The sequence below is a fragment of the Panulirus ornatus genome, chromosome 33, assembly GCF_036320965.1.
Source record: "Panulirus ornatus isolate Po-2019 chromosome 33, ASM3632096v1, whole genome shotgun sequence".
Lineage (NCBI taxonomy): Eukaryota > Metazoa > Arthropoda > Malacostraca > Decapoda > Palinuridae > Panulirus > Panulirus ornatus.
Genome location: NC_092256.1, coordinates 7,658,480 through 7,684,394, shown reverse-complemented (window position 1 = coordinate 7,684,394; position 25,915 = coordinate 7,658,480). Strand labels below are relative to the sequence as shown.

Below are 25,915 nucleotides of genomic sequence, written 5' to 3'. Positions count from 1 at the left end.
TAAAGTGAAGTGAGCAAATGTGGCTGGAATGGATGGGACTACAACTGAATTTCTCAAGAAAGGGGATAACAAAGTTGTCTAGTTAAGTCAGGTTTTCTTAATACGAAAAAATGGAAAGCATACATGGTGAAATATTACTGAAAATTTCAATGAAAATGATGTAGTGATGATTATGGTGAATAGAAAAAGAAGATAAGCATACGAAGCATTAGTATATTAGACAAGTCAGGGAGAATGCTAGCAATGAAAGATGAAATTTGTAAGGGGTGACATTGTTGGGAATAATAGTGAGAGAAGTATCAGAGGATCTGGAGGAAAAGGGATAAAGAGGAAAAGAAACAGATATTCAGTACATGAGAAAAAAACATTATAAAGTAAAAAAGAGCAATACAGCTATTCCAGAATGGGAAAGCTGAGGTACAAACAGAATGGTGAGTGAGATTTTAGAGAGTGAACATGAAAGTGTTCTGAGAAAGATCTGGAAAGTGTGTATGGCAGCAGGAAAAACTAGTCATGTGCTTCATGACTGGATAAAAGCAATAGTTGCTCCATTACATGAAGAAAAAGGAACAAAAGTTGCTAAGCATTACAGACGAATGAGCATTCTGAACACAGATAATTGGGTGTGTTATAGAATAGCGACTGACTGCATTAAAGGGATTAGTGAACCCCTTGACGGTGAAGAACGAGGTGGGTTTTTGAACAGAGGAGGGTTATCAGGTTAGAATTCTACTCTTAGACAATTAATAATAAAAGTCTGAGGGAAAAGGAAAAAAGTGTTTTCAACATTCATGGATCTAAAAAAAGTATAATAATTAGCAATTGAGAGAGCTCTGGAGTGTCCTGAATCTATATGGTCTGCACAGAAGATTTCTGAATGATGTTAAGAGCTTTAGAATGATAGTACCTTAAGGATGAGCAAATTGTGGTATGAGTGAGAGAGCATTAGGCAGGATCATTAGGTAGTAGTTGTCATTATGAACATTATGTAGGAACCTCTGCAAACACTGCATTAGAGGTGCCCTCTGCCAATGGCCAGTTAAGGGTGAGGCACTAAAGGCTAAGCAGCAGCACTAGTGTTCACTGGCTATGGAGACTCTATTGCTGAGGCAACCCCCCTTAAGGGAGCTCCAGGTGGGTAAAGGCATTAAGAGATATTGGTAGATAGAGTGAGAGGCATGAAATGAATGTGGGAGTGCATTAAGACTGTGTAATGTCACCATGGTTATCTATTCAATCTTTCTGTGGTTGGCCTTGAATCTAATTTGAAACTTTCTGGGTCACAACAAAGGTCACCTTCACTACATCCTAATCTTCACAAAGCTACATCTTCAGTACACACCTAGCTACACTAAAATACATCTTCACAATACCCTCATCTTCATTATAACCTCAATACCACTTGCCTTTGACCTAAATCCTACAGAAAAGATAAAAGCCCATCTTTACTACACTGCATCTTCATTAAACAGTCTTTTTCAGTGTTGACACAAATTACCTCTGACTTGAACCTTATGGGTCAGAACAAAGTCCATCCTTGATATACTTTCATCTTCATTACATCCTCAACATCACTAGCTTTTAATCTGACTCTTACAGGTCTTTGACCTGTACCATAAAAGTCATGTCAAAGACCATCACCACTACACTCTCACCTTCACTACATCCTCAACACAAAGGCCAATATGAGTATACAATTATCCTCACTGTCAATTTCACTACACCCTCACCTTCACTATACCCTTGACACAGGTGGCCAATGACTTGAACCTTACAGTTCAGGACAAAGTCCATGACAGACAAACACAAAGGCAATATTGGCATTCACCTGAATGATATCCTTGTTGATGCTCCATACAAAGTTGAGTGGAAATATACCTTTGTTCCCATTGATTTCACCACACCACCATGATTCATCAACAGGGTTTAAACCAATGACAAAATCTCCTGTGAAAAAAAAAATGCATTAGTAGAGATCTCCAACATATCTTAATGAAAGCTTGCCTTAGTAGAGAATGAGGTAATCCCCTAGCTAACCAAACTACTTAAAAAGAAACCCTCTCAAGCATACAAGTTTAGTCAGCTGAAATGAACTCAATATTTCCATAATCAATAATAATAGTAATGGAGTCACACATAAGATGTATTCCCTATAGTTCTACAATTTCTTATCTTGGCTATCTTAAGACAACTGAAAAGTTAAACTATTTGGAGATCACTACAGCCCATCCAGCAACTGCTAATGGCATCCTACTTCATCAAAGTTTATATATGGGTGCCAGCTAGCTCCAACAGTTGAATCAAATGTCTTGAGCTACTTAACGGAACAGTAGCAAGCAACACCTCAGAAACATTAGAAGGTCAAAAGTCTACTAAGCTCACTGGAAAAGGTGTCACAATGGCTGATAGGCTGCAGGACTGTTGTGGATGAATTCTGAAGCAACTGCTAAAATGGTGATTATTTTTTATATCTTATTATACTTTGTCGCTGTCTCCCACGTTAGCGAGGTAGCGTAAGGAAACAGAAGAAAGAATGGCCCAACCCACCCACATACGCGTGTATATACATACACGTCCAAACACGCACATATACATACCTATACATATCAACATTTACATATATATACACACACAGACATATACATATATACATATGTACATAATTCATACTGTCTGCCCTTATTCATTCCCGTCGCCAACCCACCACACATGAAATGACAACCACCTTTCCCCGCATGCGCATGAGGTAGCACTAGGAAAACACAACAAAGGTCACATTCGTTCACACTCAGTCTCTAGCTGTCATGTATAATGCACCGAAACCACAGCTGCCTTTCCACATCCAGGCCCCACAAAACTTTCCATGGTTTACCCCAGATGCTTCACATGCCTTGGTTCAATCCACTGACAGTACGTCCACCCCGGTATACCACATCGTTCCAATTCACTCTATTCCTTGCCTGCCTTTCACCCTCCTGCATGTTCAGGCCCCGATCACTCAAAATCTTTTTCACTCAATCTTTCCACCTCCAATTTGGTCTCCCACTTCTCCTCGTTCCCCCCACCTCTGACACATACATCCTCTTTGGCAATCTTTCCTTACTCATTCTCTCCATGTGACCAAACCATTTCAATACACCCTTTTCTGCTCTCTCAAGCACACTCTTTTTATTACCACACATCTCTCTTACCCTTTCATTACTTACTCCATCAAACCACCTCACACCACATATTGTCCTCAAACATCTCATTTCCAGCACATCCACCCTCCTCCACACAACTCTATCTATAGTCCACGCCTCGCAACCATATATCATTGTTGGAACCACTATTCCTTCAAACATACCCATTTTTGCTTTCCAAGATAACGTTCTCGACTTCCACACACTCTTCAACGCTCCCAGAACTTTCGCCCCTTCCTCCACCCTATGATTCACTTTCACTTCCATGGTTCTAACTGCTGCCAAATCCACTCCCAGATATCTAAAACACTTCACTTCCTCCAGTTTTTCTCCATTTCTCCATTCAAACTTACCTTCCAATTAACTTGTCCCTCAACCCTACTGTCCCTAATAACCTTTCTCTTATTTACATTTACTCTCAGCTTTCTTCTTTCACACACTCTACCAAACTCAGTCACCAGCTTCAGCAGTTTCTCACCCGAATGAGCCACCAATGATGTATCATCAGCGAACAACAACTGACTCACTTCCCAAGCCCTCTCATCCACAACAGACTGCATACTTGCCCCTCTTTCCAAAACTCTTGCATTCACCTCCCTAACAACCCCTTCCATAAACAAATTAAACAACCATGGAGACATCACACATCCCTGCCGCAAACCTACATTCACTGAGAACCAATCACTTTCCTCTCTTCCTACACGTACACATGCCTTACATCCTCGATAAAAACTTTTCACTGCTTCTAACAACTTGCCTCCCACACCATATATTCTTAATACCTTCCACAGAGCATCTCTATCAACTCTATCATATGCCTTCTCCAGATCCATAAAAGCTATATACAAATCCGTTTGCTTTTCTAAGTATTTCTCACATACATTCTTCAAAGCAAACACCTGATCCACACATCCTCTACCACTTCTGAAAACCACACTGCTCTTCCCCAATATGATAATCTGTACATGCCTTCACCCTCTCAATCAATACCCTCCCATATAATTCCCCAAGAATACTCAACAAACTTTTTTTATCTTTTATTTTATTATACTTTGTCGCTGTCTCCCGCGTTTGCGAGGTAGCGCAAGGAAACAGACGAAAGAAATGGCCCAACCCCCCCTCCATACACATGTATATACATACGTCCACACACGCAAATATACATACCTACACAGCTTTCCATGGTTTACCCCAGACGCTTCACATGCCTTGATTCAATCCACTGACAGCACGTCAACCCCGGTATACCACATCGCTCCAATTCACTCTATTCCTTGCCCTCCTTTCACCCTCCTGCATGTTCAGGCCCCGATCACACAAAATCTTTTTCACTCCATCTTTCCACCTCCAATTTGGTCTCCCTCTTCTCCTCGTTCCCTCCACCTCCGACACATATATCCTCTTGGTCAATCTTTCCTCACTCATTCTCTCCATGTGACCAAACCACTTCAAAACACCCTCTTCTGCTCTCTCAACCACGCTCTTTTTATTTCCACACATCTCTCTTACCCTTACGTTACTCACTCGATCAAACCACCTCACACCACACATTGTCCTCAAACATCTCATTTCCAGCACATCCATCCTCCTGCGCACAACTCTATCCATAGCCCACGCCTCGCAACCATACAACATTGTTGGAACCACTATTCCTTCAAACATACCCATTTTTGCTTTCCGAGATAATGTTCTCGAATTCCACACATTCTTCAAGGCCCCCAGAATTTTCGCCCCCTCCCCCACCCTATGATCCACTTCCGCTTCCATGGTTCCATCCGCTGCCAGATCCACTCCCAGATATCTAAAACACTTCACTTCCTCCAGTTTTTCTCCATTCAAACTCACCTCCCAATTGACTTGACCCTCAACCCTACTGTACCTAATAACCTTGCTCTTATTCACATTTACTCTTAACTTTCTTCTTCCACACACTTTACCAAACTCAGTCACCAGCTTCTGCAGTTTCTCACATGAATCAGCCACCAGCGCTGTATCATCAGCGAACAACAACTGACTCACTTCCCAAGCTCTCTCATCCCCAACAGACTTCATACTTGCCCCTCTTTCCAAAACTCTTGCATTTACCTCCCTAACAACCCCATCCATAAACAAATTAAACAACCATGGAGACATCACACACCCCTGCCGCAAACCTACATTCACTGAGAACCAATCACTTTCCTCTCTTCCTACACATACACATGCCTTACATCCTCGATAAAAACTTTTCACTGCTTCTAACAACTTTCCTCCCACACCATACATTCTTAATACCTTCCACAGAGCATCTCTATCAACTCTATCATATGCCTTCTCCAGATCCATAAAAGCTACATACAAATCCGTTTGCTTTTCTAAGTATTTCTCACATACATTCTTCAAAGCAAACACCTGATCCACACATCCTCTACCACTTCTGAAAACCACACTGCTCTTCCCCAATATGATAATCTGTACATGCCTTCACCCTCTCAATCAATACCCTCCCATATAATTCCCCAAGAATACTCAACAAACTTTTTTTATTTTTTATCTTATTATACTTTGTCGCTGTCTCCCGCGTTTGCGAGGTAGCGCAAGGAAACAGACGAAAGAAATGGCCCAACCCCCCCTCCATACACATGTATATACATACGTCCACACACGCAAATATACATACCTACACAGCTTTCCATGGTTTACCCCAGACGCTTCACATGCCTTGATTCAATCCACTGACAGCACGTCAACCCCGGTATACCACATCGCTCCAATTCACTCTATTCCTTGCCCTCCTTTCACCCTCCTGCATGTTCAGGCCCCGATCACACAAAATCTTTTTCACTCCATCTTTCCACCTCCAATTTGGTCTCCCTCTTCTCCTCGTTCCCTCCACCTCCGACACATATATCCTCTTGGTCAATCTTTCCTCACTCATTCTCTCCATGTTACCAAACCACTTCAAAACACCCTCTTCTGCTCTCTCAACCACGCTCTTTTTATTTCCACACATCTCTCTTACCCTTACGTTACTCACTCGATCAAACCACCTCACACCACACATTGTCCTCAAACATCTCATTTCCAGCACATCCATCCTCCTGCGCACAACTCTATCCATAGCCCACGCCTCGCAACCATACAACATTGTTGGAACCACTATTCCTTCAAACATACCCATTTTTGCTTTCCGAGATAATGTTCTCGAATTCCACACATTCTTCAAGGCCCCCAGAATTTTCGCCCCCTCCCCCACCCTATGATCCACTTCCGCTTCCATGGTTCCATCCGCTGCCAGATCCACTCCCAGATATCTAAAACACTTCACTTCCTCCAGTTTTTCTCCATTCAAACTCACCTCCCAATTGACTTGACCCTCAACCCTACTGTACCTAATAACCTTGCTCTTATTCACATTTACTCTTAACTTTCTTCTTCCACACACTTTACCAAACTCAGTCACCAGCTTCTGCAGTTTCTCACATGAATCAGCCACCAGCGCTGTATCATCAGCGAACAACAACTGACTCACTTCCCAAGCTCTCTCATCCCCAACAGACTTCATACTTGCCCCTCTTTCCAAAACTCTTGCATTTACCTCCCTAACAACCCCATCCATAAACAAATTAAACAACCATGGAGACATCACACACCCCTGCCGCAAACCTACATTCACTGAGAACCAATCACTTTCCTCTCTTCCTACACATACACATGCCTTACATCCTCGATAAAAACTTTTCACTGCTTCTAACAACTTTCCTCCCACACCATACATTCTTAATACCTTCCACAGAGCATCTCTATCAACTCTATCATATGCCTTCTCCAGATCCATAAAAGCTACATACAAATCCGTTTGCTTTTCTAAGTATTTCTCACATACATTCTTCAAAGCAAACACCTGATCCACACATCCTCTACCACTTCTGAAACCACACTGCTCTTCCCCAATCTGATGCTCTGTACATGCCTTCACCCTCTCAATCAATACCCTCCCATATAATTTACCAGGAATACTCAACAAACTTATACCTCTGTAATTTGAGCACTCACTCTTATCCCCTTTGCCTTTGTACAATGGCACTATGCACGCATTCCTGCCAATCCTCAGGCACCTCACCATGAGTCATACATACATTAAATAACCTTACCAACCAGTCAATAATACAGTCACCCCCTTTTTTAATAATTTCCACTGCAATACCATCCAAACCTGCTGCCTTGCCGGCTTTCATCTTCCGCAAAGCTTTCACTACCTCTTCTCTGTTTACCAAATCATTTTCCCTAACCCTCTCACTTTGCACACCACCTCGACCAAAACACCCTATATCTGCCACTCTATCATCACACGCATTCAACAAACCTTCAAAATACTCACTCCATCTCCTTCTCACATCACCACTACTTGTTATCACCTCCCTTTACTGATGTTCCCATTTGTCCCCTTGTCTTACGCACATCATTTACTTCCTTCCAAAACATCTTTTTATCCTCCCTAAAATTTAATGATACTCTCTCACCCTGCCTCTTTCTTTTATACATCTCCCAGTCATTTGCATTATTTCCCTGCAAAAATTGTCCAAATGTCTCTCTCTTCTCTTTCACTAATAATATTACTTCTTCATCCCACCACTCACTACCTTTTCTAATCTGCCCATCTCCCACGCTTTTCATGCCACAAGCATCTTTTGTGCAAGCCATCACTGCTTCCATAAATACATCCCATTCCTCCCTCAATCCCCTTACGTTCTTTGTTCTCACCTTTTTCCATTCTGTATTCAGTCTCCTCTGGTACTTCCTCACACAAGTCTCCTTCCCAAGCTCACTTACTCTCACCACTCTCTTCACCCCAACATTCTCTCTTCTTTTCTGAATACCCCTACAAATCTTCACATCCCTCCAGTTGCACCTCTCAGCACATAAACATCCAAAAGTCTCTCTCGCACGCCTATCAATTAACACGTAATCCAATAACCATCTCTGGCCATCTCTCCTACTTACATACATATACTTATGTATATCTCTCTTTCTGAACCAGGTATTCCCAATCACCAGTCCTTTTTCAGCACATAAATCTACAAGCTCTTCCCCATTTCCATTTACAACACTGAATGCCCCATGTACACCAATCATATTAAGGCAATCATGTTATACATGTTGAACTATTCAATAAGTGTTCAAACCTCATGAGATATATGCTGATGATGTGCATGAGAAGTTTTTCAATACTATGGATGATATGGAGAATCATCAGAGGGGTTCTAAAGAACCTGTAGAGATGTGTTACAGATCTGGATCAATGTTGATGTAATAGTGACTTACTTTACGGCTCCAAGATCCCCTTTCATTGGGCTCATACAGCCCTCAGAAAGTTGGCCACATCCAATTGGAGAGACCACAGATCAACACATGTGATGGTGTGTGTATGTCTGTATGAAGTGAAAGCAGAACAAATGATGAGTTAGTATTCAATACCTTTAATATGGAAGTTGCATCTTGGGCATAAGAGGTCCTCTGATATGCTGAATCAGAGTCTATAATGCTGGAGGGATGGTTGACATCCTGAACACGAATGAGAGAGGGTAAGTGATACATGTCAAGCAAGCAGTTTCAGATGGGTGTATGTCTGGTGGAGTTTAAAACTGGGTCGGGAGTGCAGTTGTTAAGTGCTCTATGTATACGTTTTGTCAGTGTCATGTTGTGTGTATGTCTGTGTGAAGTGAAAGCAGGACAACTGAGGAGTAAGTATTCAGTGCCTTCAATATGGAAGTTGCATCTTGGGCATGAGAGGTCCTCTGATATGTTGAATCAGAGTCTGTAATGTTGGAGGGATGGTTGATGTCCTGAACACCTATGAGAAAGGGTAAGTGAAACAAGTCTAGTAAGTATAGTTTCAGATGGGTGTATGTCTGGTGAAGTGGAGTTCAAAACTAGGTTGAGAGTGCAATTGTTAAGTTCTCCATGAACATGTTTTGCCAATGTCATGTTTGTTGGAAGAGGAGAAATGACAGTATAAGCTTCTGCGATGTGAAGCTGGGTTTAAATATCTGCTTCTTGGCCAGTTACAGTAAGAGAAATCTAAAGCTGTTGCAAAGTGAATGCCAAGCACGCTGAAGAGATTGCATTGAAAGTAATTTTGTTTCATCAAGTAGGTGTTGAATATCTGAGGAGCTAGCCAGATGGTGACTGAGATAAGAACCTTGTTTTGTTTGCTTTGCAGCTTAGTTGTACAATTTTGACAGGGTGGATGACCAGGTAGGTAAGGCATAGAGATGGGCTGAGTGGAGGAATTGTTTGTGGAGGATACTATGGGATTCTTTTTCTTGTCTAAAATTCACACCAGTAAGTATTCTGAGGGCATCTTAAATGTTTATGGTCTCTAACTCCTGACCCTGACCTATGCAGCCAAACATGGACATAGAAGAGTCACAAAGGTCATGTATCCTGGCTGTGGAAATGACCTACTTGTGAAGAGCATGTGGTAATGATTAGATGGAAAGAAGAAAGAAATAAAGGGGAATATGAGAGATGTAGTATGGCAGGGAAAGCAAGGGGAATAAATTTTGGAGTGGCAAAGCAGGCGAAATATAATACTTTGAGGTGGTTTGGGTATGTGGCAAGAATGCAAGATGAGAAGTTTACAAGGAGAGTGTATGATAGTGCAATTCAAGGGGTTGGAGTGAAAGGAAGACCATCTGTTACATGGGGAAAAAGAGAGGGAGAGAAATAGTGGAAGAAAGCATGAGATAGCATATGTAAGGGAAACATGCAAGGATAAGGATACCTGTAGACTCTTTTGCTATGGCCAACCCCTTGATAGGAGTTCCCAGAGGGATCTGGTATCAGAGATATAGAAAGATAGATAGACTGACACACAGCAACATTTCTTAAAGAGATATAATGACAAAGCAGTGAGAGATCTTATCAAGTAGCTATGAAAGAAGTTTGTCAGAGACGATGTGAAGTAATTTTTAGTATCAAAGTGATGGATGACTAGAATAAACTAGATGACACTGTGAATGCTGACAGCATACAAAAGTTAAGAAAGCTCTTTCATGGTTCAAAAATTTCAAGATCCTACAGATGTGGAACTCCCTTTCTGTACTGTACAGATAGATAACACAAACAGATAATTATATAAAAAAAAAATGCATGAATGATATGCAAATGAAAAAACACACCTCTGGCCAAGCCAAGATCACCAGGTTGTGATGGGAGGAATTCTGCAGAGGCAACAAAAAGTGGAAGATGTGATGGATGAGGAGGCATGTCTATCTTGACCAAGACACTGGAAGGGACACGACCCACTGATCCACCACCCTCAACCTCTAGCCAGTGTCGGTCCACCACCATCTGTACCTGACATAATAATAACCATATTAATAATAATCATAATAATAATGATGATAATAAGTAATAAATACATGAAATAACAGATCATTGCATCTCAACTCAATCAAAGTCACAGTTTCAATCATGAGTCTGTTTTCATTCTTTATGAAATTTGACGAATTTTCATGTTTGACTTTTGGTTTTTGAACTGCCTTGTATCATCATGCTATCATACATCTTCCTTTCTCTTAAACTCAAATCTTGAAAGATCAATTTCATTTTTATCATCCTATAGGGATAAGGGCGAAAGAATACTTCCCACGCATTCCTCACGTGTCGTAGAAGGCGACTAAAGGGGACGGAAGCGGGGGGCTAGAAACCCTCCCCTCCTTGTATTTCAACTTTCTAAAAGGGGAAACAGAAGGAGTCACGCGGGGAGTGCTCATCCTCCTCGAAGGCTCAGATTGGGGTGTCTAAATGTGTGTGGATGTAACCAAGATGATAAAAAAGGAGAGATAGGTAGCATGTTTGAGGAAAGGAACCTGTATGTTTTGGCTCTGAGTGAAACGAAGCTCAAGGGTAAAGGGGAAGAGTGGTTTGGGAATGTCTTGGGAGTAAAGTCACGGGTGAGTGAGAGGACAAGAGCAAGGGAAGGAGTAGCACTACTCCTGAAACAGGAGTGGTGGGAGTATGTGATAGAGTGTAAGAAAGTAAACTCTAGATTGATATGGGTAAAACTGGAAATTGATGGACAGAGATGGGTGATTATTGGTGCATATGCACCTGGGCATGAGAAGAAAGATCATGATAGGCAAGTCTTTTGGGAGCAGCTGAATGAGTGTGGTAGTGGTTTTGATGCACGAGACCGGGTTATAGTGACGGGTGATTTGAATGCAAAGGTGAGTAATGTGCCAGTTGAGGGAATAATTGGTATACATGGGGTGTTCAGTGTTGTAAGTGGAAATGGTGAAGAGATTATAGATTTATGTGCTGAAAAAGGACTGGTGATTGGGAATACCTGGTTTAAAAAGCGAGATATACATAAGTATACGTATGTAAGTAGGAGAGATGGCCAGAGAGCGTTATTGGATTATGTGTTAATTGATAGGCGCACGAGAGAGACTTTTTGGATGTTAATGTGCTGAGAGGTGCAACTGGAGGGATGTCTGATCATTATCTTGTGGAGGTGAAGGTGAAGATTTGTAGGGGTTTTCAGAAAAGAAGAGAGAATGTTGGGGTGAAGAGAGTGGTGAGAGTAAGTGAGCTTGGGAAGGAGACTTGTGTGAAGAAGTACTAGGAGAGACTGAGGACAGAATGGAAAAAGGTGAGAACAAAGGAGGCAAGGGGAGTGGGGGAGGAATGGGATGTATTTAGGGAAGCAGTGATGGCTTGTGCAAAAGATGCTTGTGGCATGAGAAGTGTGGGAGGTGGGTTGATTAGAAAGGGTAGTGAGAGGTGGGATGAAGAAGTAAGATTATTAGTGAAAGAGAAGAGAGAGGCATTTGGACAATTTTTGCAGGGAAAAAATGCAAATGACTGGGAGATGTATAAAAGAAAGAGGCAAGAGGTCAAGAGAAAGGTGCAAGTGGTGAAAAAGAGGGCAAATGAGAGTTGGGGTGAAAGAGTATCATTAAATTTTAGGGAGGATAAAAAGATGTTCTGGAAGGAGGTAAATAAAGTGCGTAAGATAAGGGAGCAAATGGGAACTTCAGTGAAGGGGGCTAATGGGGAGGTGATAACAAGTAGTGGTGATGTGAGAAGATGGGGTGAGTATTTTGAAGGTTTGTTGAAAGTGTTTGATGATAGAGTGGCAGACATAGGGTGTTTTGGTCGAGGTGGTGTGCACAGTGAGAGGGTTAGGGAAAATGATTTGGTAAACAGAGAAGAGGTAGTAAAAGCTTTGCGGAAGATGAAAGCCTGCAAGGCAGCGGGTTTGGATGGTATTGCAGTGGACTTTATTAAAAAAGGGGGTGACTGTATTGTTGACTGGTTGGTAAGGTTATTTAATGTATGTATGATTCATGGTGAGGTGCCTGAGGATTGGCAGAATGCTTGCATAGTGCCATTGTACAAAGGCAAAGGGGATAAGAGTGAGTGCTCAAATTACAGAGGTATAACTTTGTTGAGTATTCCTGGTAAATTATATGGGAGGGTATTGATTGAGAGGGTGAAGGCATGTACAGAGTATCAGATGGCGAAGAGCAGTGTGGTTTCAGAAGTGGTAGAGGATGTGTGGATCAGGTGTTTGCTTTGAAGAATGTATGTGAGAAATACTTAGAAAAGCAAATGGATTTGTATGTAGCATTTATGGATCTGGAGAAGGCATATGATAGAGTTGATAGAGATGCTCTGTGGAAGGTATTAAGAATATATGGTGGGGAGGCAAGTTGTTAGATGCAGTGAAAAGTTTTTATCGAGGATGTAAGGCATGTGTACATGTAGGAAGAGAGGAAAGTGATTGGTTCTCAGTGAATGCAGGTTTGAGGCAGGGGTATGTGATGTCTCCATGGTTGTTTAATTTGTTTATGGAGGGGGTTGTTAAGGAGGTGAATGCAAGAGTTTTGTAAAGAGGGGCAAGTATGCAGTCTGTTGTGGATGAGAGAGCTTGGGAAGTGAGTCAGTTGTTGTTCGCTGATGATACAGTGCTGGTGACTGATTCATGTGAGAAACTGCAGAAGCTGGTGACAGAGTTTGGTAAAGTGTGTGAAAGAAAAAAGTTGAGAGTAAATGTGAATAAGAGCAAGGTTATTAGGTACAGTAGGGTTGAGGGTCAAGTCAACTGGGAGGTAAGTTTGAATGGAGAAAAACTAGAGGAAGTAAAGTGTTTTAGATATCTGGGAGTGGATCTAGCAGCGGATGGAACCATGGAAGCCGAAGTGAATCATAGGGTGGGGGAGGGGGTGAAAATTCTGGGAGCCTTCAAGAATGTTTGGAAGTCGAGAACACTATCTCGGAAAGCAAAAATGGGTATGTTTGAAGGAATAGTGGTTCCAACAATGTTGTATGGTTGAAAGGCGTGGGCTATGGATAGAGTTGTGCGCAGGAGGGTGGATGTGCTGGAAATGATATATTTGAGGACAATATGTGGTGTGAGGTGGTTTGATTGAATAAGTAATAATAGGGTAAGAGAGATGTGTGGAAATAAAAAGAGCGTGGTTGAGAGAGCAGAAGAGGGTGTTTTGAAATGGTTTGGTCACATGGAGAGAATGAGTGAGGAAAGATTGACCAAGAGGATATATGCATCAGAGGTGGAGGGAATGAGGAGAAGTGGGAGACCAAACTGGAGATGGAAAGATGGAGTGAAAAAGATTTTGAGTGATCGGGGCCTGAACATGCACAAGGGTGAAAGGCATGCAAGGAATAGAGTGAATTGGAACAATGTGGTATACCGGGGTCAAAGTGCTCGCAATGGATTTAACCAGGGCATGTGAAGCATCTGGGGTAAACCATGGAAAGTTCTGTGGGGCCTGGATGTGGAAAGGTGCATTATTACATGACATCTAGAGACTGAGTGTGAACGAATGTAGCTTTTGTTGACTTTTCCTAGCGGTACCTCGCACACATGAGGGGGGGGGAGGGGGTTGTTATTCCATGTGTGGCGAGGTGGCGATGGGAATAAATAAAGGCAGAAAGTATGAATTATGTACATGTGTATATATGTATATGTCTGTGTGTGTATATATATGTATAAATTGAGATGTGTAGGTATGTATATTTGCGTGTGTGGACGTGTATGTATATACATGTGTATGTGGGTGGGTTGGGCCATTCTTTCATCTGTTTCCTTGTGCTACCTCACTAACGCGGGAGACAGCGACAGAGCAAAATAAATAATAAATAAATAAATAATTTTAGGGAGAATAAAAAGATGTTCTGGAAGGAGGTAAATAAAGTGCGTAAGATAAGGGAGCAAATGGGAACTTCAGTGAAGGGCACTAATGGGGAGGTGATAACAAGTAGTGGTGATGTGAGAAGGAGATGGAGTGAGTATCTTGAAGGTTTGTTGAATGTGTTTGATGATAGAGTGGCAGATATAGGGTGTCTTGGTCGAGGTGGTGTGCAAAGTGATAGGGTTGGGGAAAATGATTTGGTAAACAGAGAAGAGGTAGTAAAAGCTTTGCGGAAGATGAAAGCCGGCAAGGCAGCAGGTTTGGATGGTATTGCAGTGGACTTTATTAAAAAAGGGGGTGACTGTATTGTTGACTGGTTGGTAAGGTTATTTAATGTATGTATGACTCACATGAGGTTCCTGAGGATTGGCGGAATGTGTGCATAGTGCCATTGTACAAAGGCAAAGGGGATAAGAGTGAGTGCTCAAATTACAGAGGTATAAGTTTGTTGAGTATTCCTGGGAAATTATATGGGAGGGTATTGATTGAGAGGGTGAAGGCATGTACAGAGCATCTGACTGGGGAAGAGCAGTGTGGTTTCAGAAGTGGTAGAGGATGTGTGGATCAGGTGTTTGTTTTGAAGAATGTATGTGAGAAATACTCAGAAAAGCAAATGGATTTGTATGTAGCATTTATGGATCTGGAGAAGGCATATGATAGAGTTGATAGAGATGCTCTGTGGAAGGTATTAAGAATATATGCTGTGGGTAGCAAGTTGTTGGAAGCAGTGAAAAGTTTTTATCGAGGATGTAAGGCATGTGTACATGTAAGAAGAGAGGAAAGTGATTGGTTCTCAGTGAATGTAGGTTTGCTGCAGGGGTGTGTGATGTCTTAGATATCTGGGAGTGGATCTGGCAGCAGATGGAACCATGGAAGCAGAAGTGAATCATAGGGTGGGGGAGGGGGCGAAAATCCTGGGAGCCTTGAAGAAGGTGTGGAAGTCGAGAACATCATCTCGGAAAGCAAAAATGGGTATGTTTGAAGGAATAGTGGTTCCAACAATGTTGTATGGTTGCGAGGCGTGGGCTATGGATAGAGTTGTGCGCAGGAGGGTGGATGTGCTGGAAATAAGATGTTTGAGGACAATGTGTGGTGTGAGGTGGTTTGATCGAGTAAGTAATGTAAGGGTAAGAGAGATGTGTGGAAATAAAAAGAGCATGGTTGAGAGAGCAGAAGAGGGTGTTTTGAAATGGTTTGGGCACATGGAGAGAATGAGTGAGGAAAGATTGACCAAGAGGATATATGTGTCGGAGGTGGAGGGAACGAGAAGTGGGAGACCAAATTGGAGGTGGAAAGATGGAGTGAAAAAGATTTTGTGTGATCGGGGCCTGAACATGCAGGAGAGTGAAAGGTGGGCAAGGAATAGAGTGAATTGGATCGATGTGGTATACCGGGGTTGACGTGCTGTCAGTGGATTGAATCAGGGCATGCGAAACGTCTGAGGTAAACCATGGTAAGCTGTGTGGGGCATGGATGTGGAAAGAGAGCTGTGGTTTCGGGCATTATTGAATGACAGCTAGAGACTGAGTGTGAACAAATGAGGCCTTTGTTGTCTTTTCCTAGCGCTACCCCGCACACATGAGGGGGAGGGGGATGGTATTCCATGTATGGCGAGGTGGCGATGGGAATGAATAAAGGCAGACAGTGTGAATTGTGTGCATGGGTATATATATATGTGTAAATTGAGATGTATAGGTATGTATATTTGCGTGTGTGGACGTGTTTGTATATACATGTGTATGGGGGTGGGTTTGGCCATTTCTTTCGTCTGTTTCCCTTGCGCTACCTCAGAAACGCGGGAGACAGCGACAAAGCAAAATAACAAAAAAAATAATAATACCTGTGTTTTAGATATCTGGGAGTGGATCTGGCAGCGGATGGAACCATGGAAGTGGAAGTGAATCATAGGGTGGGGGAGGGGGCGAAAATCCTGGGAGCCTTGAAGAATGTGTGGAAGTCGAGAACATTATCTCGGAAAGCAAAAATGGGTATGTTTGAAGGAATAGTGGTTCCAACAATGTTGTATGGTTGCGAGGTGTGGGCTATGGATAGAGTTGTGCGCAGGAGGGTGAATGTGCTGGAAATGAGATGTTTGAGGACTGTGTGGTGTGAGGTGGTTTGATGGAGTAAGTAATGTAAGGGTAAGAGAGATGTGTGGAAATAAAAAGAGCGTGGTTGAGAGAGCAGAAGAGGGTGTTTGAAATGGTTTGGGCACATGGAGAGAATGAGTGAGGAAAGATTGACCAGGAGGATACATGTGTCGGAGGTGGAGGGAACGAGAAGTGGGAGACCAAATTGGAGGTGGAAAGATGGAGTGAAAAAGATTTTGTGTGATCGGAGCCTAAACATGCAGGAGGGTGAAAGGCGGGCAAGGAATAGAGTGAATTGGATCGATGTGGTATACCGGGGTTGACGTGCTGTCAGTGGATTGAATCAGGGCATGTGAAGCGTCTGGGGTAAACCATGGAAAGTTGTGTGGGGCCTGGATGTGGAAAGGGAGCTGTGGTTTCGGGCATTATTGCATGACAGCTAGAGACTGAGTGTGAACGAATGGGGTCTTTGTTGTCTTTTCCTAGTGCTACCTCGCACACATGAGGGGGGAGGGGGATGGTATTCCATGTGTGGCGAGGTGGCATTGGGAATGAATAAAGGCAGACAGTGTGAATTGTGTGCATGGGTATATATGTATGTGTCTGTGTGTGTATATATATGTGTACATTGAGATGTACAGGTATGTATATTTGTGTGTGTGGACGTGTATGTATATACATTGTGTATGGGGGTGGGTTGGGCCATTTCTTTCGTCTGTTTCCTTGCGCTACCTCGCAAACGCGGGAGACAGCGACAAAGCAAAATAAAAAATACGCACTATCTCCCACTCCTTCAATATTTCAGAAGTTGTATGGTACTCTCTAGCTTCAAAAAAAATTGATTACAGCCACTTATTGCATTGTCACACCTTGTGACAGTGAGGTAGTGCCAGAAACATAAGAAAGGCCATATCCACTCACACCCTCCTGTATGTCCAGGCCCCAATCACTCTAAATCTTTTTCACTCCATCCATCCACCTCCAATTTGGTCTCCTGCTTCTCCTTGTTCTCTCCACCTCTGGTACATGTCTCATCTTTGTCAACCTTTTCTCACTCATTCCCTCCATATGTCAAAACCATTTCAACACACCCTATTCTGCTCTCTCAACTACATTCTTTTTCTTACCACACATTTCTCTTTCCATTTCATTACTTAATCGATCAAACCACATCACACCAAATACTATCCTCAAACATTCAATATCCAACACATCCATCCTCCTCTGTACAACCCTATCTATAGCCCATGCTTCACAACCATATAATGTTGTTGGAACAACTATTCCTTTAAACACCCATTTTTGCTCTCCGAGAAAACATTCTCTCCTACACATTCTTCATCACTCCCAGAACCTTCACCCCCTCCCCCATAATATGACTCACTTCCATGGTTCTACTGACTGATAAGTCCACTCCCAGATATCTAAAACACTTCACTTCCTCCAATTTTTCTCTATTCAAACCTACATCCCAACCAACTCATCCCTAAACCCTGCTGAGCCTAATAATCATGCTCTTATTCACATCTACTCTCAATTTTCTCCTTTCACATACTCTTCCAAACTCAGTCAACAACTTCTGCAGTTTCTCACCTGAATCAGCCACCAGTGCTGTATCATCAGAGAGCAACAACTGACTCACTTCCCAGTCCCTTTCATCCCTAACAGACTGCATACTCGCCCCCTCTTCAAAACCCTTGCATTTACTTTCCTATCTACCCCAACCATATGTAAATTAAACAACCATGGGGACATCAAACACCCCTGCTGTAGACCGACCTTCAGTGGGAACCAATCACTTTCCTCTCATCCAATTCATATACATGCCGTACATCCAATAAAAACTTCTCTGCTTCTAGCAGCTTACCTCCCACACCACATACTCTTAAGACCTTCTACACAGCATCTCTATCAACTCTATCATATGCCTTCTCCAGATCCATCAATGCCATATCCATATCCATCTGTTTTTCTGTTTCTCACATACATTCTTCAAAGCAAACACCTGATCCACATAACCTCTAACCCTTCTGAAACCATACTGCTCCTCCCCAATCTGATGCTCTGTACATGCCTTCACCCTGTCACTCAATATCCTCCCATACAATTTTCCAAGATTACTCAACAAACTTATGCCTCTGTAGTTTTAACACTTACCTTTATTCCCTTAGCATTTGTACAAAGGCACTATGCATGCATTCCACCAATTCTCAGGCACTTCACAATGATTCATACATACAATGGTCATCCTTACGAACCAAACAACACAGTCACCCCCTTTCTTAATAAACTCAACTGCAATACCATCCAAACCAGCCGCACTGCTGGATTTCATCTTCAGCAAGGCTTTCGTCACCTCTTCTCTCTTAACCAAACCATTCTCCCTGATCCTCTCACTTTGCACACCAACCCAACCAAAGCATCATACATCTGCCACTTTTTCATCAAACACATTCAACAAACCTTCAAAATACTCATTACATTACTACCTGTTATTACTTCCCCCTTCACTGATGTTCCCATTTGTTCTCTTTTCCTACATACATTAATTACCTCCTTCCAAAACATCTTTTCATTCCCCCTAAAGTTTAATGATACTCTCTCATCCAAACTCTCATTTTTGCCCTCTTTTTCAACCCTTGCACAATCCTCTTGACCTCCTGTCACTTTCTTTTATACATCTTCAAGTCATTTGCACTCCTTCCTTGTAAGTATCATCCCAATGCCTCTTTTTTTTCTTTCACTAACTACTTTACTCTTTCATCCCACCACTCACTATACTTTCTAATCTACCCACCTTCCACCTTTCTCATACCAAATGCATCTTTTGCACATGCCATCACTGCTTCCCTAAATACATCCCATTCCTCATCCACTTCCCTCATGTCAGTTGCTCTCACCTTTTGCCATTCTACACACAATCTCTCCTTGCACTTCCTCACATAAGTCTCCTTTCCAAGCTAACTTACTCTTACCACCCTCTTCTCCCCAGCATTCTTCTTTTTTTGAAAACCTCTACAAATCTTCACCTTTGCCTCCAAAAGACAGTGATCAGACATCCCACCAGCTGCCCATCCATTAACACATAATGTAATAACACCTTTTGACCATCTCTCCTACTAACATATGTATACTTATGTATATCTCTCTCTTTTTTAACAAGGTATTCCCAATCACCAGCCTTTTTTTTCACCACACAAATCCACAAGCTCTCCACCATTTCCATTCACAACACTGAAGATCCCATGTACATCAATTATATCCTCAACTGCCAAATTATTCACCTTTGCATTTAAATCACCCATCACTAATACCAAGTCCCGTGCACCAAAGCTGCAGACACATAACATATACACATTTACATACATATTCATACTCACTTGCCTACATCCATTCCCAGCACCACCCCATCCCAAAGGAAACAGCATTGCCAACCCCTGTGTCAGCAAGGGAGGGCCAGGACTCAACCTCTATGGGGTTACAAGACTTGTGAGAAGTCACCTCCAGTGAGGTTGTACCATTGTCAATGGACAAAATGGAGTTAAATCTTGATAAGTTTGTTGAGTATTCCTGGTAAATTATATGGGAGGGTATTGATTGAGAGGGTGAAGGCATGTACAGAGCATCAGATTGGGGAAGAGCAGTGTGGTTTCAGAAGTGGTAGAGGATGTGTGGATCAGGTGTTTGCTTTGAAGAATGTATGTGAGAAATACTTACAAAAGCAAATGGATTTGTATGTAGCATTTATGGATTTGGAGAAGGCATATGATAGAGTTGATAGAGATACTCTGTGGAAGGTATTAAGAATATATGGTGTGGGAGGCAAGTTGTTAGAAGCAGTGAAAAGTTTTTATCGAGGATGTAAAGCATGTGTACCTGTACGAAGAGAGGAAAGTGATTGGTTCTCAGTGAATGTAGGTTTGCAGCAGGGGTGTGTGATGTCTCCATGGTTGTTTAATTTGTTTATGGATGGGGTTGTTAGGGAGGTGAATGCAAGAGTTTTGGAAAGAGGGGCAAGTATGAAGTCTGTTGTGGATGAGAGAGCTTGGGAAGTGAGTCAGTTCTTGGTCGCTGATGATACAGCGCTGGTGGCTGATTCATGTGAGAAACTGCAGAAGCTGGTGACTGAGTTTGGTAAAGTGTGTGAAAGAAGAAAGTTAAGAGTAAATGTGAATAAGAGCAAGGTTATTAGGTACAGTAGGGTTGAGGGTCAAGTCAATTGGGAGGTAAGTTTGAATGGAGAAAAACTGGAGGAAGTAAAGTGTTTTAGATATCTGGGAGTGGATCTGGCAGCGGATGGAACCATGGAAGCGGAAGTGGATCATAGGGTGGGGGAGGGGGCGAAAATCCTGGGAGCCTTGAAGAATGTGTGGAAGTCGAGAACATTATCTCGGAAAGCAAAAATGGGTATGTTTGAAGGAATAGTGGTTCCAACAATGTTGTATGGTTGCGAGGCGTGGGCTATGGATAGAGTTGTGCGCAGGAGGATGGATGTGCTGGAAATGAGATGTTTGAGGACAATGTGTGCTGTAAGGTGGTTTGATCAAGTAAGTAACGTAAGGGTAAGAGAGATGTGTGGAAATAAAAAGAGCGTGGTTGAGAGAGCAGAAGAGGGTGTTTGAAATGGTTTGAGCACATGTAGAGAATGAGTGAGGAAAGATTGACCAAGAGGATATATGTGTCAGAGGTGGAGGGAACGAGGAGAAGTGGGAGACCAAATTGGAGGTGGAAAGATGGAGTGAAAAAGATTTTGTGTGATCGGGGCCTGAACATGCAGGAGGGTGAAAGGAGGGCAAGGAATAGAGTGAATTGGATCGATGTGGTATACCTGGGTTGACGTGCTGTCAGTGGACTGAATCAGGGCATGTGAAGCGTCTGGGGTAAACCATGGAAAGCTGTGTAGGTATGTATATTTGCATGTGTGGACGTATGTATATACATGTGTATGGGGGTGGGTTGGGCCATTTCTTTCGTCTCTTTCCTTGCGCTACTCGCAAACGCGGGAGACAGCGGCAAAAAAGAAAAAAAAAAAAAAAATCTTGTTACAAAGGAGTTCATAATAACCTTGCAACTAATGGTAAAGCTACTTTAAAAGTGCAGGAGCTTCATAAATGGGGACTAAGGGTTATATATTCAAAGCAATATTTTCTTTTCCATGCATGATCATCATTTCACATGCTAGCAAGGTAGCAACAGGAACACATGATAAAAATGGCCTCATTCATTCACATCCACTCTCTACCTGTCATATATGCACCAAAACCAGAACCTGCTTTACAAAATCTGATCCAACAGACCTCTCCATGGTTTACCCCAGATGCATACAGCCCACAATGGCAAAAGAACAAATACTAACATTATAACCCAGCCAAATATTCAGCAGAGGTGGTAATGCTTTTTGGCTATCAAAGAAAGCACTATCACTGCTCCTGATCACTGTGCTGGGTTATAATATCAATGTAATTATCTATAAACACATTTCATACTACACTACCGAAGCAGCATTTTCTTAAATGCATACATCTTTAATGTAAAGGATTAGCCCAAAGTATTTCCTTTTTCCATCTTCTCTTTCTCTGTCTATAAATCTTTTACATTTGCACCAAACTTACAAATAATGAATAAGAACTCGATACAGTTCTAGTAAATAACAACAGATCTACAATGTAAAAATATGGTAATGGCTTATGTGTTTGCCTTTTTTCCCAGCGTGCAGAATTCCCTTGCAATTACCACTATCAAAAAGGAAAACAGACCCTTGATCATTTAAATTACTCTCATTCTATGACATACTTCATTCAACCTCTCTGTATCTGTGCATATGGGTCACTTTTCCTACCTCGCTCACTTTCATCTGTTTTCCTAACCCATTTTCACCTTTCACAATCACCTCCACCAAGAAATAACTATAAAATATACCTACAGTACTGTTCCTCTCATGACCTTCACATCCAACAACCTTTCCTTTGCAAGCTGTTAATTAGCACTTAATCCAATAATACATGCAGACCCTAATCCCACTCACCCACAAATACTTATATGTAAAACTTCTTTAAAGTACCTATTCCTGATCATCACTCCCCTTTTGGCACACGAACTGACAAGGTTTCCATATTTTCATTCATAACAGGGACCTCATGATCCACAATTATACACTCAGTTGCCATATAACCCATCTTTGCATTCAGATCCACTGCCCTAAATACTCAGTTCCTTTACATCAAAACTGCCAAAGCACTCATTCAGCTCCTCCCAATACCATACGCACTACCAACCATCAACTTCTATGAATCTACATTCATCTTACCTCACATTGATCTTGAACTAAATTCCTAGCACTCTAACACATTCCTACAGCACATCCTAGCTCAGAAAAAGGATTCTTTCTTTCACTCTTGACCTTTCATTTATTCCTGAACATTCCTCAGCCATTCTGCCACCTTCCCCTTCAACTATGTTTCACGCAGAACCACAAGTTTCTCTCATCAAATACATCATCTATCTCTCCTTGCTTTTCATCCTGATTACGACCACACACATTCAGACATTCTCTCAGCTCATTCTACTCCTGTTTCTAAAATAATGATACTACAATGGGGAAGAAATTTAAGCCTTCTGCTCCTACCCATGGTAGCAACATGTAGGAGATATGTATACAATATTCTAATTCCCCCAATTCTCAAGGACAAACTTATGAAAAACACTCTATATAACCTTAAATATTAGGAGAATAAAACCACTGGTCAAGCTGTAATTCATTCAATGCTCTAGACTGCCAGACTTGAGACATCAGAACATTAGAACAGAAGTATCTAAGCTTTACGGCACTGTTACCTTTTGAACTAGCTACCAACAATGAAATTAGCCCCTCCACAATTTTGAGGGAATATGAGAAAAAGAAAAAAATATATATCTTTAACTTTTTTATGATACTTTGTCACTGTCTCCCGCGTTAGCAAGGTAGCGCAAGGAAACAGACAAAAGAATGGCCCAACCCACCCACATACACATGTATATGCTGATGTTCCCGTTTGTTCCCTTGTCTTATGCACTTTATTTACCTCCTTCCAAAACATATTTTTATTCTCCCTAAAATTTAATGATACTCTCTCACTCCAACTCTCATTTGCCCTCTTTTTCACCTCTTGCACCTTTCTCTTGACCCCCTGCCTCTTTCTTTTATACGTCTCCCACTCATTTGCACTATTTCCCTGCAAAAATCATTCAAATGCCTCTCTCTTCTCTTTCACTAATAATATTACTTCTTCATCCCACCACTATAATATTACTTCTTCATCCCACCACTCACTACCCTTTCTAATCTGCCCACCTCCCATGCTTCTCATGCCACAAGCATCTTTTGTGCGAGCCATCACTGCTTCCATAAATACATCCCATTCCTCTCCCGCTCCCCTTACGTCCTTTGTTTTCACCTTTTTCCAATCTGTACTCAGTCTCTCCTGGTACTTCCCACACAAGTCTCCTTCCCAAGCTCACTCTCACCACTCTCTTCACCCCAACATTCTCTCTTCTTTTCTGAAAACCTCTACATATCTTCACCTTCATTTCCACAAGATAATGATCAGACATCCCTCCAGTTGCACCTCTCAGCACATTAACATCCAAAAGTCTCTCTTTCACACGCCTATCATTTAACACATAATCTAATAATGCTCTCTGGCCACCTCTCCTACTTACATATGTATACTTATGTATATCTCTCTTTTTAAACCAGGTATTCCCAATCACCAGTCCTTTTTCAGCACATAAATCTACAAGCTCTTCACCATTTCCATTTACAACACTGAACACCCCATGTACACCAATTATTCCCTTAACTGCCACATTACTCACCTTTGCATTCAAATCACCCATCACTATAACCCGGTCTCGTGCATCAAAACTACTAACACACTCACTCAGCTGCTCCCAAAAGACTTGCCTCTCATGATCTTTCTTCTCATGCCCAGGTGCATATGCACCAGTAATCACCTACCTCTCTCCATCCACTTTCAGTTTTACCCATATCAATCTAGAGTTTACTTTCTTACACTCTATCACATACTCCCATCACTCCTGTTTCAGGGAATAATTCTTATGCCCTGGCATCACTAGCGATACCCTGAAAAAATTGTGAAGATTGAAATGCTTCTTCTTGATGAGCTTTGATATACAAAGCTTTGTCATAGCTGAAGCACAACACAGGTCACCTTAAGCTCAGCAAGGCTGAGATAACCCACAAAGTTATTAGCTTGTCATGGGCCATATATAAGGGTCAAAAGCCAGTGGCCATGAAAGGAAGTACAGAATAATTAGTTGATTATTTTGTCTTTAGGCCTATTGATTGCCAAAGTCATCAACAAGGTATCAAAAAATGTTTAACAAGGCCTTCAGATATTCAGATTAATTCTAAGACCACAGACATTCGAAATGCAAGTATGGCTGGTCTTCAAGAAAGAGCATTTGATCATTACCAGTTTATAGGCTTGGACATATTCTTAATACTTCTGGGATGTCAGAGCATGAAGCATTTCTAACTTATCAAACATTATGGCATAACATTTCTTTAATGAGGCATAATATAAGCGCACAGTCAATATGAAAGAGTAATGAAATATGCCTACATCTAAAAGCTTGTTACCCCTAGAGAAAAGCCAAATTATCCCTATGAGGTAATTATGCCCAAATCAAATACCGAAGTACTAGTGTAGAAAGTACGACTTTCTCCCTCAAATTAAGTACCAAAGTACTGGTGTAGATAGTAAGATGTCCTCAACTTGAAATTCAACCCCAACTTCAAAACTAAATCAAGAGAAGAATTTTGTATGTAGTTATCATTTTTGTTTTATTATACTTTGTCGCTGTCTCCTGCATTAGCGAGGTAGCACAAGGAAACAGAAGAGAGAATGGCCCAAACCACCCACATACACATGTACATAAACACCCACGCACACACATATACATACCTATACATTTAAACCTATACATATATATACATATATACACATGTACATATTCATACTATCCCTGGGGATAGGGGAGAAAGAATACTTCCCATATATTCCCTGTGTGTCGTAGAAGGTGACTAAAAGAGGAGGGAGCGGGTGGCTGGAAATCCTCCCCTCTCGTTTTCTTTTAATTTTCCAAAAGAAGGAACAGAGAAGGGGGCCAGGTGAGGATATTCCCTCACAGGCCCAGTCCTCCGTTCTTAGCGCTACCTCGCTACCATGGGAAATGGCGTATAGTATGAAAGAAAAGAAAGACATATTCATACATGCTGCCTTCATCCACTCCCATTGCCACCCCACCACACATGAAATGGCTACTCCCTTCCCCCACGTGAACGCAAGGTAGCACTAGGAAAACACAACAAAGGCCAATTTGTTCACACTCAGTCTCTAGCTGTCATGTGTAATGCACCGAAACCACAGCTCCCCTT

The 25,915-nt window shown here is 41.9% G+C and overlaps 1 protein-coding gene across 4 annotated transcripts in view; it reads right to left on the bottom strand.

The window, feature by feature from the left end:
- Positions 1 to 25,915, bottom strand: part of LOC139759424 (uncharacterized) — a 286,276-nt gene that overhangs the window by 242,570 nt on the left and 17,791 nt on the right. For all 4 annotated transcript variants that reach the window (XR_011715046.1, XM_071681522.1, XM_071681521.1 and 1 more), the window contains exons 3-4: positions 10,346 to 10,523; positions 1,829 to 1,947 (exon numbers count right to left, since the gene is read on the bottom strand). Coding sequence is in view for 3 of the 4 variants with exons in the window: in XM_071681522.1 (XP_071537623.1) it covers positions 1,829 to 1,947; positions 10,346 to 10,523 (297 nt within the window). In the remaining variant the exon portion in view is untranslated. The remainder of the gene's footprint in view (positions 1 to 1,828; positions 1,948 to 10,345; positions 10,524 to 25,915) is intronic.